Source organism: Netta rufina (assembly GCF_964035555.1).
Source record: "Netta rufina genome assembly, chromosome: 2".
Classification (NCBI taxonomy): domain Eukaryota; kingdom Metazoa; phylum Chordata; class Aves; order Anseriformes; family Anatidae; genus Netta; species Netta rufina.
The window spans coordinates 10,853,881-10,874,069 of record NC_140124.1 but is presented as its reverse complement, the minus strand read 5'-3'; the positions used below and the strand labels follow the sequence as shown (position 1 = coordinate 10,874,069).

Here is a 20,189-nt window from a genome sequence, read left to right as displayed (position 1 = left end):
CCTAGAAGCATCTGTTTGCAGATGATGAGCTTATTTATGTGAAGAGTCTTGTGCAGCTCAGCCAGGGTTCCCAGTGAGCCTCCTGTGAGGATGGTCCCTCTCCAGTGACTTCAGGTGCATGTGGCACTGCAGCACATTGCACTACTGCCTTTTCTTCAGACTGTTCATCTGTGGTTTTAATTCCGCTAAAGAAGTGTCTCCACATGTTGAACTTCTTGCACTGGAAATGTCTCTGGTGGTAGGTAAGGAGAGGGAACTTCTTGCACATTCTTCCCCAGAAATGCAGGGTGCCCGCTCCATGAGTCAGCTGGTGGTGTGAATCCTGAAGCTTGTAGCAAGATAAAGGAGCCTTATCAGGGAGGACTTGATTTCAGAAATTTCACTTTTCAAAATGCTGTGTAAATGAAGGATATAACATTGCATGGGGGAAGATAAAATTATTTCCATCATTTGTTAACAATAAATAGGGTAATTCTATTCCATGAAAAAATTTTAAGGTCACAAATTTGTTAGAATTAAAGTTTTCCCTATGTGTGGGGTCTTTTTTTCCCAGTTAGAACTGGGAAGACAAAACATTACAAAATAAGAAAAGCGCTTTGTATCAAACAGAGTCATCAGCTCACAACTGTGATTATGAAAAGTGCCATAAAAACAATTAGCAATAAACAACGTGTCGTGGGAGGCTTGTAATCTAAATAAAAAGATAAAAGCTAAGACCAGCATTATGCCTGTGTTTGCAGATATGAACCTGAAGCACAGAGAAATGCGATGTTTTGCCTGCTGGGGCACGACAGGTGTGAGATAGAGCCAGGGGGCAGGTGGGATTCTTCAGTCCCAGTCCACTGCACTGACTTTAAATAGTTGTGCATTATGCTTTACACAATCTATGAAGTTAAACAAATTGAATGTGATGCCCATATAATAAAATCTGAACATTTTTCAGTACCTTAAAGCTAAAAACAGACATAAATATGAAATTTATTTTTGCATATTCCCATAGCCATTTATGATAAAATGACTATTACTTTTTTTTTTAATCTCCAAAATTTAGAATGCTCATTTCCTGAACCTGAGTTCCTACCTCATTCTGCTTTACAGCTTTTTATTCATTACACTCATACATTTGTTGCTTTACAGCTTTTTGCATTGTCTTAGGTCCTTGTGTAACCTTCTCTGCTTCTTTGTTCAGCCAAGGATAGGAACTGGTTTGCTTTTGACCTCAGGGAGTTTGGGACATGAAGTACAATTTAGATTTACAGTGAATAAAGTCTTTACAATAATGGAAGTGCATTAGTGCCAATTTTTAACTGAACTTGTTGATTATAAAATTAACAGGATTAAAATATGTCCTAGACATACAGAAGATTTAATGGTTGTTCATCTTGTTGGATAAAGTTTGCCTAAACCCCAAAACTCCCCTTTTCACTCTCTGTTGTCTTTTATCTGTTATCTGAATTTGTCATGCAATGAGAAGAAAAGTGCTTTGAGGAAACCAGGATGATGCAGGGAAAGTCTTCATTATCTAGATTTTCCCTTCAGCCAAAGTGTTCAGCTGTGCCATCTTCCTACTTCTCTGATCTGGCTATTTGAACAGGGTATTTCACCTTGACAGGCAGAGCTTATCTTCTTCTTGGATCGATATTTTCATTTTAGGGTAGAATGAGCTCATTGACGTGTGAATTCTGGAATAGTTTGTGTAAAAATATGTTATTGTTTGCAAAAAGAGAAGATGCACTGAAAGTCTTGAGTGTCAAAGACTTCTTTTAGGTAGTGGTATGTGTCTGAAAGGTGTTGATAATGGCATTAATACAGGGCCATTTAAATCACAGCTGGGTTATGGGATATAGCTACACAAAAGTGCATGCCCTCTGACATCAAATGCTAAATTAGGTTTCAGTTAAAATTTCTGATGAAGTAAGAGTTTTTTTTCCACCAGGAAAGACCATTTTGTTGAAATTGGAAAAGTCAGTTTTGACAGACCTTTTACAACTTAAGAAAAAAAAGGTAAAATTTTCAAAATGGTCAAAATACCCTCCTTTAACTTTTGAATTTTTGCTCATGATGATTGTTAAAACATTTTTAGTTTGGAGACTTAACTTAAAAGAAAATACTGAAAAACTAAACTCAAGTAACCTCTTTTTTTGACCTGCAGCATTTTTTTCAGCTTCAGTTTACAACTTGGCTTCATGTTTCACCTCTTCGTTCCAGTTCAGTACATAAAAATTTCTAAACATCAATTTCTTGCATGATAAGAAAATATCCACTTTTTCCCCACAACCTCAATTTCTAAGATAAGATGACAATCAGCAAGAAATTTTAAGGAATAAGGCTGGAATGAAACCAAGGAGCCCGTCAGCTGTGTCTTCCTGCCACAGAAAGGCTGTGGCCAAGGAAAGGGCCTAGGAGACACATATCAATATTTTTATATATTCAGTGTATTTTCAATATGTGTTAGGCTGTACTTACATCGTATCGTATCTGGTTTCCTTTAGTTTTTGTTGCTGAAGTTTTTCAAGCATGACAACATTCCAAGTCAGCTACTGAAAAAAAAGTAAAATACCTGCAGAATAGGTAATGTTAAAGAAACCAAAAAGCTGGACTGCCAAGCTGGCATGACTGCAAGGCAGCATGGTGTGAGAACAGACCACTCGAGGTAAGAGGGAGAAGACAAATTCAGGGTTGGTAGGCTAGGCAGGGAGATGAGATCTGGTGGTGATGGAAGATGCTGTGCTACTGCACGAGGCTAGATAACAGCAGATGTTGGCACACTGGCAAGGAGGTGTAGGGCAGTTACTATGGATTGACTTGTGGGAATGGCTCTAAAGGAGAGATAAAAGTTCAAGATGTGGGGTTTTGCCAAGTGTTAGTTTGGAAGGCAAGCTCCGTAGCTGAAATATTTAACAAGAAAAGTGGAAAAATCTTTTGAACTGTATGTGGGGAGCCAGATAGAAATACCAAGAGGAAGATAGAAAAAGTTCATGCCAAACAGGGCAATAAAAAGGTTCTTGACTATAAAATACATTCAGCTGAGAAGTAAATTCTGAGGGGAAGTGGAAGAAGCCCTATCATTCGAAATACCGAAACCGGAGTAGACAAAGCACTCGTAAGTGCACTGCAGGGAACAGTCTTTTTTTGGCAGGGAGCGAGACTTGGATGACCTAATAGTTTCTTTCCATCTCTATTAGAATCACAGAGCCCGAAGTCTCTCTCAGTGCAGTAACACAGCCCTGCTTGAAGGTTTTCCCAGTTTTGGCATCGTGATGTTGGTTACTACCACGCTGCGCGCTCCAGACTCCTGATTCGCAAAGCACTCTTTAATATCTCTGCTGACAAACTCGTTGATTAAAGAGAATACCGATAAGCTGTGAAGCATATTTTGGAGAACTTTTGTCACCAAATAGAAAACAAAATTTGCAGCTTTATGTAAATAGTTAGGCAGAAAGACATTGTTACTGTATTTCTGTATCCCCTTCATTACACGATTATTACAGTGCCAGTTGGTTATAGCTTGCCAGTTTTCATTCTGAAGTCAGATTTCAGTCCTAGTTTTCTATAGTAAGAGTCGAGGAGATGAAATCCATCCAATATATTAAATTGAACAAGAAAAAAACCTAAGCACATATTAATGTTATAGCTGCCTTTCATATTAAATCCCATTAGCTGGGCTTTGAAACATAAGAGGCTTTCTCAACTGCACATCGCCGGTTACAGGTTCTTATTTTTTAGAAAAAAGGACTAATTCTTAGGTAGCAGAGAAGAAAATTTTAATAATTACACTCTCTCCTACCCTACTATATAAATACAACAGATTAATTGTGCATCATCATTGCTTATCGCTTTGTAACAGTCCAATGATTCTTAAACATCTTTTGCCTCTCCTCCCCAGTGAGACATTTAGGTGGGAGAGAAAGCCCGCATTTTCCCTTCATTTGGTCACTCATTTATATTTTCCCTCTCAGCTTGGCTGCAAACCACCAGAAGGTGCAAAACTAGCTTTCAGGCCCAAGGGCAGCATTTTCATCCCATCCACTTGATTTTTGGGCTCTTTGCCCAGGCTGGCTCTGCTGCCATCTTCTCTTCTGCCCTTCCCAGCGTGACTCGAAGGCAGTAGGAAGCAGTGGGAAGGCTCTACACTCACTTTGTAAGAGACTTTTTTTCACCAGCTGGAGCACTGCAGAGAAACGGGACTTGCCCTTCCTGCAGCTCTGATGCCTGGGAGCACATTACGATTATTTGTGAACTCTAAATTTTGAGAAGCGGTGTCATAAGGAGCCCTGAGCTCCTTTGCCAGCATCACCTGTGTGATTCAGAGGTGGTATTTCTCCTGGGTCTGAGGAGCCCTAGGCTCTGCCTCTTGCCCACCAGGCAGGCTTGGTGCCGCTCGGGAGGGAGGGGAGGTGAAGAAGTTCTCAGTCATCTCTGCTGTCTGTTTGTCAGTGCAAAAATGGAAATCTCCAGGGAGAGGAGTGGGAACAATTGAATTATTTTAAGATGAGACAGAGCAAAACTAATTTTAAAAAACTATTGCATAATGTCCATAATTTATTCACTGTACTAGTCCCCATAGAGTTAGTAAGACTATTATGCACTTAAAATTAAGTATGCACATAGGAGACAGTAACATCAGAATCTAATGTTGCACTTCTATTTTTTTTTGAATCTCTCTGTGGCAAAATATCTTTTATTATTTCAGAGCTGTTAGAGGTTTAACAGCATGCTCCCAAATGTATTGTGAGCTTAGCCAAAGCTTTTTAAAATGGAGTCTGAGTTCTTGAGCACTACCAGAGCCCTAGCAGAAAACCTCCAAGAAATGCTTCTATGTTTAGTGCACTGCTGTGATATTTCTGAGGGGATACGAGGAGGAAAGCACATAGTGGGAGAGTTTTAACAGAATTGGAAACTGAGAAATTGCACCTTCTGGATCTTCATGTGCTAAAATTCAGACGAGGTTAAAGGAAATAGCTGGAGAAGGGAGCTAGAAGAGTGTGCTAGCAATAACAAGGTGGGAGGCACAGATGCTGAAAGGACAGGGGAAAGGGATGGTCAGAATTATGAATGTTGATTCATTTCCAGTAGTCACTCACTGGTTTTTAAATGTATAGCTTTGTTATACATGCTTTATTGTATGTGATTCCTACAAGGCCTGGAATTCAGCAGCCCATCGTTGATGCCAGAAAGGGAGCAAAGGCCAGCAGAATCCCTACAAAACTGGACAGCTCTAAGATATACTTTTCCTGCCCCAGAGTGTTTTTGCTCCTGATATCAAAATGGAATTATTTTTAAATATTATTAAATATTATATTTTAAATATTTTGTAATGTTTTAAATATTATATTAAAAATATTTTTTTAAAAGAATTATTTGAATCTCAAATTCAAATAAAATATTCCCTGATGTTGGTCACACTGTCCTTTTTGCCACTTCATATGGCTGTGTTTTTTTGTTTTTTTTTTTGAATTGTCTCTTTTTTAAAATCAAATCTATTTGTCAAATCTTGGTAAATAATGAATGAAGTAACTCTGTTAAAGGAGGTACCAAGTGTCTGGGATGGTGACTAGTTCTTCTAGGAACAGCCACCTTTCTGTAACTACAGATCTGAAAACCAGAGATGTCAGTTGCTTGAAAGAGTTCAGTTAAAGGTGTTTTTTTTTTTTCTGCACTAATAGAGATTTTACAGAAAAAAAAAAAAAAATATATATATATATATATATATAAAGGCAGAAAAGTAGGCATTAATTAACAACTGCTTTTTGCAATATTTGATTTTTTTTTCAATATGCATTGAGTTATTTTCAAACCATTTGTTGCATACTCCCAAACACCTATGATTTGGCTGGCCTTTTGAACAGCATTTCAAGTGTGCCTTATGTAGACATGTCCTTTATAGAGTAGCATGACTTAAGCCATGCATGTACACCTTATAGTGGAGCTCCTGGGTTTCTGCTGACCCACAGCAGCCCAACAGCTTCTGGCTCCAGCTGGGACTTTTGTCGGCAGAGCATGCGTGCACCTTCAGGAGGGCAGGTCAGGCTGCAGCTGCCTAACCATGGCTGCTCCAGGCAGCACCCCTTGTAGGGCACTTTGCATCCATTTCATCTCAAAATTAGTTAGAAAAGTGCTCTGAAATTGCTGGGAACTTGGGTTGTTGCTGGGAACTCATGTTTTTAGTGGGAGAAACTGTTCACAGTGATGTGCCCTGCCCCATCCATCAAGGCTGAGAGACTTCCCAGCACTGCAGATAAAACACTGTTCACTGTTCCTGCCTTGACCTTGACAATCACAGCTTTTAGATAACTTTTGGAGCAAAGAAATAGTAAAAAAAAGAAAAAAAAAAGGAAAAAAAAAAAAGAAGAAGAAAAAAAAAGAACATCTTTCTCCATCTCCTTTATGTTTAGGGGCTGAAATTGCTAAAGCTTCTTCCCCATAGGGACCTTTAGCCGAGGTCTCTGTGTCTCATCCCTCCTTCCCCAAACGGAGTGCTGCAGTACTCCAGCTATAAAAAGATGGCAAAACAGCCCAAAAAAGATGTATCCTGACTGCTCCTAACTGAGTACAGGTTTGTGATCACATTAACTGGATCCAGTTTTCCACACATCTACTCCTAGCTATGCCTGCCTGTGCCCTGTCTTCTACTGACATTTCTTCTTCTTTTTTTTTTTTTTTTAATTTCTTATTTGTTTGGTTTGATTTGGTTTTGGTATCTCAGGCTTTTTTTTCTTCATATTCAAACAGTTGAGGGGAGGAAAGGGGTAAGAACTGCTCATTTGATGGAAGCACAGATTTAGATCCGTTAAGCAGATTATGAAAACGTGCAGGAGTGGGAAGTTTAAGGTTTCATGGGCTGCTAGAGCTTTCAGGTTACCTCCCTGAGGATACAGGAATGCCTAGATGTTACCAAAAACTTCTTTGCCATCTACTGGCTGAGCCAATCAGCCATTTTAGGACCTGACAGACTCCTTCATTCTAACCTGCTGAGTATTTTTCTAATGTTAAATGAGGAATTTCCTTCCAGACCATCCTGCCACCCCAGGAGGGCTGCCATTGCTGTTCCTTTAGTGAGGAAATGAGTTACCTAAGAAAGGAAGAGAACAGACCAGAGAGTCACACCCAGAAAGGGTCTGACCTCGGCAGTAGTAACATTTTTCATTTGATATTTTCTTTTTTTGTTAATAAAATCTTTATCAAACACAGACAATTGAAAATAATTATAAGAGTGCTAAAGCAGACTTCATGCTGAAGCCTGGTTATGAGCTGTTTAGGAATGACTTTGATTTTAACTATTAGCTACTCGTGGAATGTGGTTGCTCACTCAGCTCGCATGCTTTTGTTTCTGTGTCCTGACTTTTATGATGTTCTTGTGGGAAATCAATATTTCAGATCCCTTTTGTTGTGAATAATTTTCTGCTTGGAATGCCATTTACAAAAGTCTATCAAAAATAAATAAAAGGCACCAATTACATTGGAAGACTTTAATATATAGGCAAATGTTCATGCACATCTTTTTTTCATTATTTTCCCAGCCATAAGTCTTGACTAAGATTAAATATTGGGCCTGAGTATGTTCTAGAGGATATAAGCTTCATCTGTTCCAAAAATAGCATTAATCTCTGCAGCCATCAACCCTTCCTTTTAGAAATAAATGTTAATGGAAATCAAATAAATGCAGCCATGTATTATGCATATTATTTTTACATGTGTTTTACAGAGTTCGTTTAGTAGAAAGAGGATCTCCACATAGTTTGCCCCTGATGGAGTCAGGAAAAGTAAGTACTGAAAGGAGATTTAAACATCTCTTTCACGGTAAATATTTTCAGTGAATTTCCATTTCTTTTCCTTCTTTAAATGAATCTAATGTTCAGAAAGGCTTTATCAACTGTGCAGACTATTCTTTGCTGATGGAGTTGCAGCCCAGCGGCAGTAACTGATTTATTACAGCTCTCCCAAACCCTGCATCTCACCATACAAACAGGCAACGAGTGCACTACTAGTACAGGCAGTTTTATCGATGCGGATCCATCTCCACTGAGAACCGGTCTGAGATTGTCATTGTTTCACTTGTTTACTCACAGATGGCTGCTGACCATCTGCAGAGGGACCCGGCGTGGTGGGCAGTATCGTTGTGGGGACAGGCTGTCCCTTTTCTATTTTAGGGTTTAACATCTGTCCACCTCTGTAGCCCGTTACATGAAGTCACTGGCAAGAGCCTTGTTCTTAAGAGAGCACATGGTGCCTCCAGGGCTTTCTTTTTGTTTCAGACTAAAGTTTCATATGAACAGGGCTTTTTTTTCCTATTCTGGTACGTACTGTCAGAAAGAATTGGAGCCATTTGTTAGGATTTTTGTGTTGTAGATGAACGTTTGATTTCTAAGTTTTTAATGATGGAACAGCTTTTACAAAGGGGTTTTGTAGCCTTTCCCAAATATCTCAAAATTTATTATATTGATTGGCTATTTTAGTGTTTTATTCTGTATGTCTACTTTAATTTTTTAGGGATGTCTTCTAGTTTCTTATAAAATGTTTTTGTTTGTTTTTGGTGAGGAAGTTAGCACATGATTGCACAAGTATCTGCTTTCTCATTGCTTCACGCTTTCTTTCAATAGATCCTGCCAGGAGTACGAATCATTATTGCTAATCCAGAAACAAAGGGACCCTTAGGAGATTCTCATCTTGGTGAGGTGAGTCATGAAAACTTCACCTTTGTGTACTTGGAACTAAATTGCAGGGATAAAGCTGTCAGCATGTATGCTAGTGGTTTACTGTAATACATCTTATTAAATGCCGGGTTAAAAAATTGCGAATGATGAAGACCTTTATAGTATATGAAGTGTGTAGCATGATATTCATACCATTATTAAAATTATTAGGAACATACTTGATAAATACTAATAACAACTTGTCTATTAAAGAATTTGAAAAAAATTGGCTTTCTCTAACTACATTTTCTACTTCATGCTTGACTAATTCCGATGAAAACTTACATGAAAAACTAAGTTTATTGATTAGTCTAATTTCAGCTAGATGGGTTTCTAGTGTTATTCTCTTTATAATCACTGTGCTTCAGTGCACTGAAGTGCTCTCATTAGCTGAGTTGAGCAAGGCTATATGTTTTTCCAATTTATTTTATGTTTCTAGAAAGAGAAAAAAAAACTTAAAATGTTATTTTCAATGAGCAATTAAAGTTCTAATTAACAAAATGAAAGATTTGCTTAGTCATAATTAAGATTACAATCTGATTTGTGAGATTCATTTGGAAGATTTCATTGCTATGAACTTGGAATATTTCCATGATACCTTGAGTTCGACGAAATGAATCCTTCTCCATACATAAAGGTGCCAGGCCACTACCTTTAAAATAATTTCAATCCTATTTCTAATGTTGTAAACAATCACACTGCACCAGTGCTGTTGGAGGTATCTGTCTGTCTGGTATTCGTGAAGGATGCCCTGCTGGAGCAAATTCACTGAACCAGACATGGGGAACTATGCAAAGAGTGCTGTGTCCAAAGGAGTTTCTGAAAATTGCCGTAGCCCAAGCAGAGCTCAGAGCTAACACAGTTCAAGGGGGCTGTGCAGGTCTGGGGCCGGAGGGCTGCAAGGAGGGTGTCCCTGTAGCTGTGGCTGCTGCATTCCCCTCCAAGCAGCACTCCGACTTCAATGAGGTCAGATTTGGGTCATGACCATGCCCGTAAATGGGTCAGAAACAGTTAAAAGGCATTATCTGCTGTTATGTGTATTATCTAGCTATGACTAAAAATATTTGCATCAAGAATTTTCAACAATGCTTTGTTCTGGAAAGCTACTTTAATTAATACCAGTATAATTGCTTTTAACTTAGATATGGGTTCACAGCACTCACAATGCCAGTGGGTATTTTACCATATATGGAGATGAATCTTTGCAATCGGATCACTTCAATTCAAGACTCAGCTTTGGAGACACACAGACTATTTGGGCTCGAACTGGCTATCTGGGGTTCCTGCGAAGAACAGAGCTCACAGATGCAAATGGAGGTAAGAGGTTTCTCCTCATCTACCAAGGGTTTGTGCACATGATTTGGATTAGGTTCAGGCTGGCACTGTGTCTCTTGGCTTGCGCTATCTGACATGTTCAGTCTGTGAAGCCCTCAGAACTACAAAAAAAGCCTTAGCTAAACAATCAGAAAATAAAACAAATGACGTTTTTTTCTTGCTGAAGCAGTTGCTTTTCCTTTTCCATACCTTGGGTGCTACAAAGTCCCTCCACCAGTGACTATTTCCAACTGTTAATGTGCCCAGTGCTTCAGAATTTGTTCCTGCAGTCATATCCACAGCCATATGTTCATGTACACAAAGCCCTGGTGTGCGTCTGGGCCCTGTCCTGACTCCAACAACCACCTTCTTCCTCTGTTATAAACTTATTTACAGAAACTGCCCGTTTCTTGAATGTCTCTGTCTTTAGAACTGCCAGGGAAGGTTACTGAAACACAGTGCGAGCAGTAGCCTGCAGGAGAAGCTATGGGGCATTTGGTTTTCCGTCACGAACATACAGGATTTCACTCTATCTCCTTCTGACATCCCTTATCTTGTGTGCACATGGCAGCAACCAAGCACTGCCAGGCACACAGCAGGACTGAAAGTCTCTACTTGGGAGCACGTTACTTGAGGTGGCTTTTTGCCGAGCACAGTTGTGTAGCCTTTTTGTGTTTCGTACTGATAGACCACCCTTGGGAAAATGCAGGAGTCTCTGACAATGAAGCACCTAAAGCATGTAAAGTGCTTAAATCTTCTCATGGAAGTTGCAAAATCTCCGTTCTGCTCCCACTTCTGGCTTCCTGTGCAGAAAGTTCTCTGCCCTGTATTGCTGGTAGAAGTAATATGGCCATTACATTACCACTGTGCAACTGTCTGAGTTAACATAAAAAGAATTAGTAATCCGCTTTTAAGTCTATTAGCAAATATTATTTCCTTTATGTATGACGTGCAGAAGTTTATTATCAACCTGATATCTTTTTAAAAGTCTCATTTCAGCCTCATTTATTTCTTTAGTCAATAAAAATTCATACAAGAGAATTATTCTTCAGAGCTTGCCATCTGTCTTAATGAGCAATTTGCTGGGTAGCACATAGCAAGTATTTCTTGCTTCTTGATGCAAACCTTTGTAGCACACCTTAACTGACCTTCTCAAAGCTACTGGAACAACATATTCCATACTGTTAGGGTCAAGTCCATCCTTTCTCTTTCAAAAAAAAAAAAAAAAAAAAAGAGAGAGAGTGAGAAACAAGAAGTCTATTGTCTACTTAGGGCTGCCTTAAAAAAAGAATGAGTCTTTTCTGTATCCACCTTCAAGACAAAAGGAATTTGTTTCACTGTATTTGGGTAAAGAGTTCCACCTTTCTTTGTCACATGGGAATAGTGTTTCTACATTCCTCTTTTTTTTTTTTTCTGCTTTCTGCTGCATTTCAGCAATGCAAATTGCTTATTAGTTTGGAAATTACTTAGGTGTTTCATAAATTTGAGGGTAATTTATAAATGTTACACTTATGTTACTCGCTTATTAATGTGAACATTTTTGTCACCTAGTGTTCTAGAAAACAGAATCATTATTATTTTTTTCCCCTTACAAACAGAACGCCATGATGCACTTTATGTTGTGGGTGCATTAGATGAAGCCATGGAGTTACGAGGGATGAGGTATCATCCAATCGATATTGAGACCTCTGTAATTAGAGCACACAAGAGCATCACAGAATGGTAAGGATTATATAACAGCACAGTTCTTATATAAAGCTGAAATATCTATAATGTCTGGGGTTTTGCTTGGATATTGCAATTGATCCAGGAAATGGTCTGTCAGGATGGTCACAGGATTTATAACTCAGTGGTAAATGCATCTTTAGGATGAAACTTTTCATTAGAAAATTTAATCAGGAAGGACTGTTTTCTGTTATCATTCAATTTGTTTCCTTTTTGTGTGTGTTTTTAAGTATGAGTGAAAGGTTAAACTCTTAATTTGAGAGAACCAAGCTGCTTTCAGGTAGGTCAGTAGCTGTTTCTTGGAGTTTGAGATTTATATTCTAACCAGGAAAAAAAAGACTCAAGCTTTAAGAGTGTTGTTATTAGAAGGAGTAAGCAAGCAAACATTTTAAATAAATGAACACGCTAATAAACTTTATTAGTGAACACACTGTTACTTTTGAATTAGTTATTAATAAATCAAGCAATGGAAATTGAAGCAGTAAATCAATGAGTTAATAGTGATGTTGTCTTAATCAACATATCACATCATCAAACGCATGCAGCAGGTAATCATTTCTTAAGGCCATCTCGAGAACAATTTGCTTTTCATTATTCTTGCATCAGAAGACCGAATCAGGTATTTGTTTTGTTTTGATCTAACCTCAGCTCAGCCTTTTCCTTTCAACCAAAAAAAAACTGTCATAGCACGTAGAGCAATTCAGCTAGTATAAGATATGACTCCCCATTTTTCTCTTCAGTCCTGTCTGCAAGGTGTGGCCTGTGGACTTACTAAGGAAGCCTAAGGACCATACCAGTTTCTACAGTCACAATGCTTTGCTTTTTTCTTCAATATCTGTTACAATTGAGGTAGTTAATTGCTCATCTGACTGTAACTGAGGTTTTACCTGATTGCAGGCTCCCTCAGTCGTTGCCACTGGTGACACAGTCGTCTTGTGCTGGCATTACGTGGGGTAGAGGATACTGGGTCCTCATACAGACCAGTAGGAACACTTAAAGGATACTGAAAAATGCTCCTTTCATATGTGTTATATTCTTATCATCAATGGATAGAAAGATAACCAGGGACAACTCTATTATAAGATGGCTACAGATTCATAAATCCATGTGTTCAGCAGTACCTGTTTGTCAGAGATTTGTGTGTCCTCAAAGTGTGAGCTCATGGGCAATGAATGAAGGTGCCATATCATACTGCAGAAATGGCCATCACTGGTTTCAGTGGCAAAAAAGTCTTAAATTATATATTTTCTCAAAACCACTGAGAGTTTTTTGGGAATACCATTCCACCCTTCCCCTCTCTTACCGTGAAAATCCTGAGGGGAATAGGAGCAACTCAAAAAGGGTTGGGGTAGGCTGGGAGGACTAAGGAGAAGAGCTGCTGAATTTCTGCAAGATGATTGAACTACATGCAAACACTTCTTTGTGCCTTAACTCTCCCCAGTAGCTGGGTGATAACATACAAGACACATGAATAAGATGTCAGGAAACATGTGATGCTTACTGCCCTTTGCTGAAAGGCAAACATTAAAAGTCTTCAGAGTTGTTTTTCCCTCAGGGAGGAGAGGTTTCTGGTGAGGTAGATTTTTCTGATGTGGTCCTTGCAGAAAATGGACACACAGATGTTCAAAGCAACATCTGGCTTGCTTATAGTGCCCAACCTCTTCCTACCCAGTGGTCCACCTAATCATTCCCTCAAGTCACCAGCGTGAAGTTTTCCTTTACAGTCATTGTCCTGACTGTCCTTGACTTTTCTCACTCAACTTCTCCTGGATATCCTCTTCTTGTCCTTGGTGAAGACTCCTTGACAAAATAATAGACAGTAAAATCTTTCCTTGTATATTTACCTTGTATATGCTTTTCTTTAGTTTCTTTCTTTTTGTTGGAGGCCATTGTTGTTTACTTTACAATGACCCATTAAGGATTTAACTTAATGGCGTTGATACCTATTGCAAACAAAAGCTACTGGCTATGTCCAGTCCATAAACTGTAAAAACAGCTTCAAAGAAACATGCTCATTTTGTAACATTTACCACTAGTGAGGAAAGCAGGGACTTGTTGACCGATACATGATCCTGCTGTGCAGCTTCTGTTATTGAGGATCTGTAAAGGTCATTTACAATTATTCTTTTTTTCTTAACAAATTTTAGCAGCACAAAATCAGCAACCTCTGACTTCAGACCTCCTGTGTCTCAAAATGTAACAAGCAACAGAACGGCACATAGTACATTTTCATTGTGATGTATAAGTGCACCAAACATTTCGGAAAGTGTTTTTAATAATGCAGAGTACCTTGAGAAATACCGTGTGTGTGTGTAATTCAATTAGAGCACATTGTTGGCTCCTGTTAGCTCCAAAGCCTTGAAGGAGGAGCAGTACATACTTTCCTTGAATTTGCTAGGAAGTGGTTTTCTCTCTGTGCATAATGACAAGTAGGTAAAGCTCCACAAGATATTTGGAGAAGGAAATTACTATGGGCCTATATTTCTGGAGGTATTTCAACAAATTCCTTGCTTTTCCCTGCTAGTTAGTGAGATGGAAGCAGCAGGAGGGGCTGTTCCCAGCTCACTGCACTGGCTGTGTTGCATCTGTTGGTTGTGACTGTGATTTCTTGGGAAAATCATGCCTGGTTTTGTTTCTTTATTCATTTGTTTTGTCAGGGCTAGAAGTTTAATACATTCATAAGTGATACATGCTGGCCGGTATAAATTCATCTCAACTGGTGGGAACGTAAAGGATGATCTTTTTTTTTATTTTATTTACAGTGGTTACCATTGAGTTGGAATCATGGCATATGAAATTTTTAATTAATTTCATTAACAAGTTTCAAAATAAATTGAGACCCCCTTAGGAGTGCCAATGACGCTAGGAATTACGAGCAGCTTCATGAAGGTTTGGGGTATCAGTCTGCTGGACTCAGACAAACCAGTTTCTCCCAAGCTGTGTTTTAGGGGCATTCCTTTTAAGTCTTTCCATGAACAGTTTTCCCAAATAACAAGCTAACAGTAGGTTTAAGGCATGGTTTCAACCGCTATCTAATATTTTAATAAAACCTCCCAGGCTTTTTTGTTAAAATGTATTTAGCATTAACTTAGATGCTTGTGCAGCTCACTAGAACTTCTGTGAAAACAAGATTACAAAATAAAATTCATTTCATAGCAGTACTAAGTCCAAAGGAGCCTGCACAACCTTTCTCTGAGTACACATTAGTTTTCCAGATCAATAAACACATAAGCCCATAAGAATTCTGTCAAACAATACTTTTGCAGAATCTGAAAATGAAATATGCTTGTTTAATAATAAGTACTTTTTCTCCCAAAGTCTGCTAAGCATCAACTTGGAACACATTTTCATAGCTAACTTTTGGGCAAAGGTGCGTTTCCAAAGCACGTGGATATTCAGAATTGTAGTAGATCAAAAGAGTGCACTTCGGTCTCAGCCCAGTGTTGACCTTAGTGTAAGCAGCTCTTTTTTGAAGTTAGCTTACATACATAACATGTTCAAGCTTTCAAATACTTTTGCTCAAGATAGTTATGGAAAATTATCCCCTGATCTTACAAAGTAAATGAGGACAGGGTTTGATATGAGTTACAGGTAACTGAGGATGGAGCACAGGGTTTGCTATAAGAGTGACATGTAGAATATAATTATGTATGCTACCGAATAAGGTAGAGCAAGAAATAACCACGGTCTGTGTCTTAAACATGTGCAAAGAAGAATGAGACTGCTCTTTGTGGATTCTCAGCCCTGCTGACCTCCTGCGAGGCTTCAGAGGCTGTGGAGAAATGAGAGGAGTGGGGAGTGGTGGAGGGAAGAATGCACCAGGCTTTTGTGCCCTTCCAGCCTCCCTGTGTGAAGGACAAAGGCTTGTCCTTAGCTAGAAAGATACCAGGTAACAGAAACCTAAATTTACTTGCTTTGGTTCAAAGGCTTAGCCAGAATTTTGGGGTCACTCAAAGCTTGTTCAGTGGAGACACCGGTGATGATGGTGTTTCTTTGACCGTCCCACCTGTTCCTAAGGAACGTGAAAACTCCTGTCCCTGTAAACCCGACAGAACTAAACCACAACCAAAATAAAGCAGCTGGTTTCTGTGTAAACCAAGTGGTCCAGAAAAATCGGAGCTCTTTTGTACCGAGCTCTGACCTGCCTGGACCACTGCCAACCCACTGCAGAAGGCAGGGAGCACACCGGCCTGGCACCAGGAGCACAAACGCCCCCTTCCCAGCTCCTGGGGAGCTCTGCACAGCCTGCAGTGTGCCATGCAGATGCTCCTGGAGCTCTGCACCCCTCTCCTAGGCAGAGTTTATCCAAAAAGTCTTCCAGGCTGGGCTGTGTGCCTTATGGTGCTTTATCACCGCCTTCTCTTCTGACCTCCTTTGCTCCCCTGGGCCGCTCTTCAGAAAAACCTCGAGGAAACGCCTCCACCCACACGTCGCATGCCTGCGTGAGCACGGCAGCGCTGTGACAGCTCCCGGGCTTCAGAGGGAACCTCAGGACTTCTTACTGCCTCCCTACACAACGGGCAAGGATTAGACTCGAGGTTGTGTCAAGCTTAGCTCACATCTTTATACTGCAGCGATACTGAAGTGAGAGCTACTGGGGCTCATTTTCCGCCCTGCCTGCAGACACGTTCCCTCCTGACACTTCGGCCTTGGGCCTCAGCGTGCAGAAGGAAGCAGCATGGTTGAAACAAGCAGTAAACAAGGTGGGATGAAATGGATTTAAAAAAAAAAAAAAAACAAGCAACTAATCCTTCTTTTTCTTTGATTCCAGTGCGGTGTTTACCTGGACAAACTTACTGGTCGTTGTAGTTGAGCTGGATGGATCGGAGCAAGAAGCTTTGGACCTGGTTCCTTTGGTCACCAACGTGGTCCTGGAGGAACACTATCTGATTGTAGGGGTGGTGGTGGTGGTGGACATTGGTGTAATTCCTATCAACTCCCGTGGAGAGAAACAACGTATGCACCTACGAGATGGATTTTTGGCAGACCAGCTAGATCCCATCTATGTGGCCTACAACATGTAGTCTTGTACCTTAAAGCTTCCATGGACTTTACCATAGATGTATAAAATTTTTTGGTGTCCACTAAAAAAAAAAATGTGCAGATAATATGCTGACACTCATCAGAACGGAACTGTTTCTATTTGGAACTTTTCAAAGCAGTCACGATTGGCAGGAAATAAAATGTGAAATGTTTTCTTTTACCACTAAATTTTAGAAAAGAAGGACTATGGGGTAAGGCCCTTCAGTTTGTTGGAGAAGCCCATTTTAAACATTTTTTTTTTTTTTGCTTATTGGACAATACTGCTTTTTGAGTAAATGTGGCTTTGTATTTTACATTAAGTAAGCTGAAGTAGATTTTTTTTTTTATTCTGCCCTCCAAATGGATTCTTTTAAAACAATTTACATACTAATACAAAGAGTTGTTTTCTTCATTTGTTTTAATATGTCGTAAAAGGATGATGAACACAAATCTGATACTAACGTAAGCCATTTTAGGTCCCACATCTTAGGAAACTATGTAGTGGTACGAGGAGAATTCCCAAAGTAGCACCTTTCAATTAGAAATCTAGCAGCTTTCTGTCAGAGATGCTGAAAGCACAAAGGCCAAAGAGCCTTTGCTGTTAGCGTTAGAATGGAAGAAATTTATAAATAAGGTGTATTTCGGCAATGAACTTGCAAATATCTTTGTACTAAACTAAAAAGATAAAATAAGTTAACTACTTCTTCTGTAATTATGTACAAAAACGTTTAATTTATTTTGATCTCTTTAGAAGTATAAAAGAGAAGAAACATTCAAGAATATTAAACTCTTGAAATGTTTGCTAATATAAAAACAAAGTGTTGTATTATCTTGAGTGGATAGTATCACATCAAATATATATATATGAAATATAAATTCACTAATGACAAAAGATTTTAAAGTTTAAAATGCAGTACTTGTCACTTGCATGGTGTCTCCCACTGTAGATAATCAAATGTTACTCACAAATTTTTTGAAAAAAAGCAATCCTGGATTGCTAAGTATCCCTGTCTAAAAGAATCCTCTAGATACCAGCAAGTGGAATTATTGCTGCCTTTAAGGCAGTGAATGAATTTAAGACTAAAAATGCACTACAATAATTTTTTTTTTCTTTGCCATGGAGGCAACAATAAATATTCGTGCTGGCATGTGCATACACTTGTTAGACTTAGAAAAGGCAGGTTGAGGAATAGCACTGTTGTCTAGCTGCAAAACTTTGTTGCACAATTTTTTCATTGTTTTAGTTGGTGTTTTTATTGCTATAAGGAAAACTTTTGGGGTTATTTGCACAGAGTTATCAATTTGCCTCTCAGCTAGGACACATAGCTCAGTGGCCAAGGCATCCAGTTTACATTTACAGAAAACGATTGTTTCGATGGTCTTTAATTTATTCCTTAACGGAGAGGAGCGTACAGTCACTACAACCAATTCAGCACAGATCGTGCATCTGCTAACTAGTCCCTAAGCCAATTAAAACATCAGAGGAACTGAACTGCCTGTTTTAAGATCCACAGTCCCAGGGTCTCCGACCTGAGGCTGTCAATGGGAGAAGAGTAGGAAAACATGCATCACAGCTGCCTTCATTTTACTACCTTTGGATAAAGGAGAGGTTTGATTTCCCAGTTCTGCTGTCTTCCCGGCACCCCACACCCCTTTTTTAAAAAAACTTTCCCCTTTCTTCATGTGGTTGTAACTGAATTGACCCAGTTGTGGTCAAGAGTGGGATTTACCAGCTGCAGTCCAAGAATGCTTTTCTTATTGTCCAAAATTACGTTCATGTGCTGGCTCTCATTACCAGGTATGCATGACTAAGATTGTTGCAGGGCAAACATAATCACGTTTATATCACGTTTAAGGGACATATTGTGTCTGCCTTTGCAGAATGCTGTACAAGAAGTGGACCCCTGCTAACGATAGTAGTTTTGTTTGGCTTCTGAGTCTCAATGCTGGTTGTTTAAAATCTTTTTAAAAGGTGGGGACATTTTAGTCTGCATGTACAGTACAGAGCATCTCACCATGTCAGACTTGTTTTATTTCAAATCATCTTTTCAGACTTCACTGTCCTGTGAATATCCCTATTCATGCTCTGAAGACCAATCCTAGATTTTGTCAACTTCATTTTCTGCTCCCTTTAAAAAGAATAAAATCTGTTTTTAATGGCAAGTCGCTGTAAGGTTTCAGACAAGATGTTGATTGATTACAAACATAATTGCAGTGTGTGAACTAACTTGTGAAGTCCTGCTATCGCTGATCTCAGTACTGCAAAACAAATTTAGCTGTCATTTAAAGCATCACTTTAACCTTCACGAAGTCAACTTTGCATTTGTAGAGAAAAAAAAGAACTGCAATGCAGTTGTGAAGCGCAGTTAATAACAGCTCTCTTCTGCAACCTGTCATCCGTGGTTGTTAAATTCTGAGTTAAGAGAAACGATAAACTGAGTTTCTGGTTTTGTTGTGCAAGCAAAAGGAAGGAAACATTTAAGCACCATCAGACTGAGCAATAAAGAAGGATTGTTCTGTATTAGAAATCGTACTGTAGATAAACCATTCATGAGAATGTATAAAATGTTTGTCTTGTGACCTTGTGCTTTTGAAGTCAGACAAAACCATGTAATCAACTCGATGCACATGCACAAAACAGAGGGTACACAATGAACATTTAAACACAAAACTAATCAAACAGGAGCAGATTCCTCATGGTGCTTGTTTATTATATATATTTAATCCTGCTTGACACTTTACCCAAGGGAAGACTGTCCCTTTTATCAGTTGAATGTTAGCAGCGTTATTTCATAGAGTGTGGTGACTGGTTAGAGAAATTCATGTAACTCAGCCAATCACAGTTTCAAACAAAAATTTTTATGTGCAAAGGACAGCAACCTTCTTGTATGTTAAACCACCAGTACGCTTTGTACATCTGTGATAACGCCTGTTTTATATTCAAATGAACAAATAAAAGCTTTTATTTTTGTTGCTCTGAAAATATCAGTTTCTTAATTAGTCATCTAAAATTGAGCTTCCTAGAGCTGCCTAAGCTCAGCGGAGGAACATTGAGAGCTATACTGTAATTTTATTTTGTTTACCTCTCTTGTTGCATAATTTATTAGTACAAATCATGATACTTTTAACAATGTTTAAATACTGGTGTGGGCATTTATTGCTGAAAGACTTTCATATGGCAACAAATGTTTTTGTGAAATGTTTTTTTAATTCTTTTTAATATATTCAAATATACTGTTCACATTTTTGCTGAAAGTGTAAAGATTATTGTAAGCTTGGTAACATTTTGTGAGAAGCAATAACAAGCATTAGTACTGTAAAACTCCTCAAATTTGTCACATCACTTTTGTTGCAAGGTCTTGCTACCGGCACGTTTCCAATCAGTCGCTGAAGTTACTGATCCAGGTGCTACATCTCTGCTGCTGGAGCTCTCTG

At 38.9% G+C, this 20,189-nt stretch overlaps 1 protein-coding gene across 3 annotated transcripts in view; it reads left to right on the top strand.

Moving 5' to 3' along the window:
* Positions 1-20,009, top strand: part of DIP2C (disco interacting protein 2 homolog C) — a 311,358-nt gene extending 291,349 nt beyond the window's left edge. For all 3 annotated transcript variants that reach the window (XM_084281851.1, XM_084281850.1, XM_084281849.1), the window contains 5 exons: positions 7,706-7,763; positions 8,601-8,675; positions 9,836-10,010; positions 11,606-11,729; positions 16,504-20,009. In XM_084281851.1, the coding sequence (XP_084137977.1) occupies positions 7,706-7,763; positions 8,601-8,675; positions 9,836-10,010; positions 11,606-11,729; positions 16,504-16,756 (685 nt within the window). In that variant the 3' untranslated portion in view covers positions 16,757-20,009. The remainder of the gene's footprint in view (positions 1-7,705; positions 7,764-8,600; positions 8,676-9,835; positions 10,011-11,605; positions 11,730-16,503) is intronic.
* Positions 20,010-20,189: the final 180 nt, after the last annotated feature.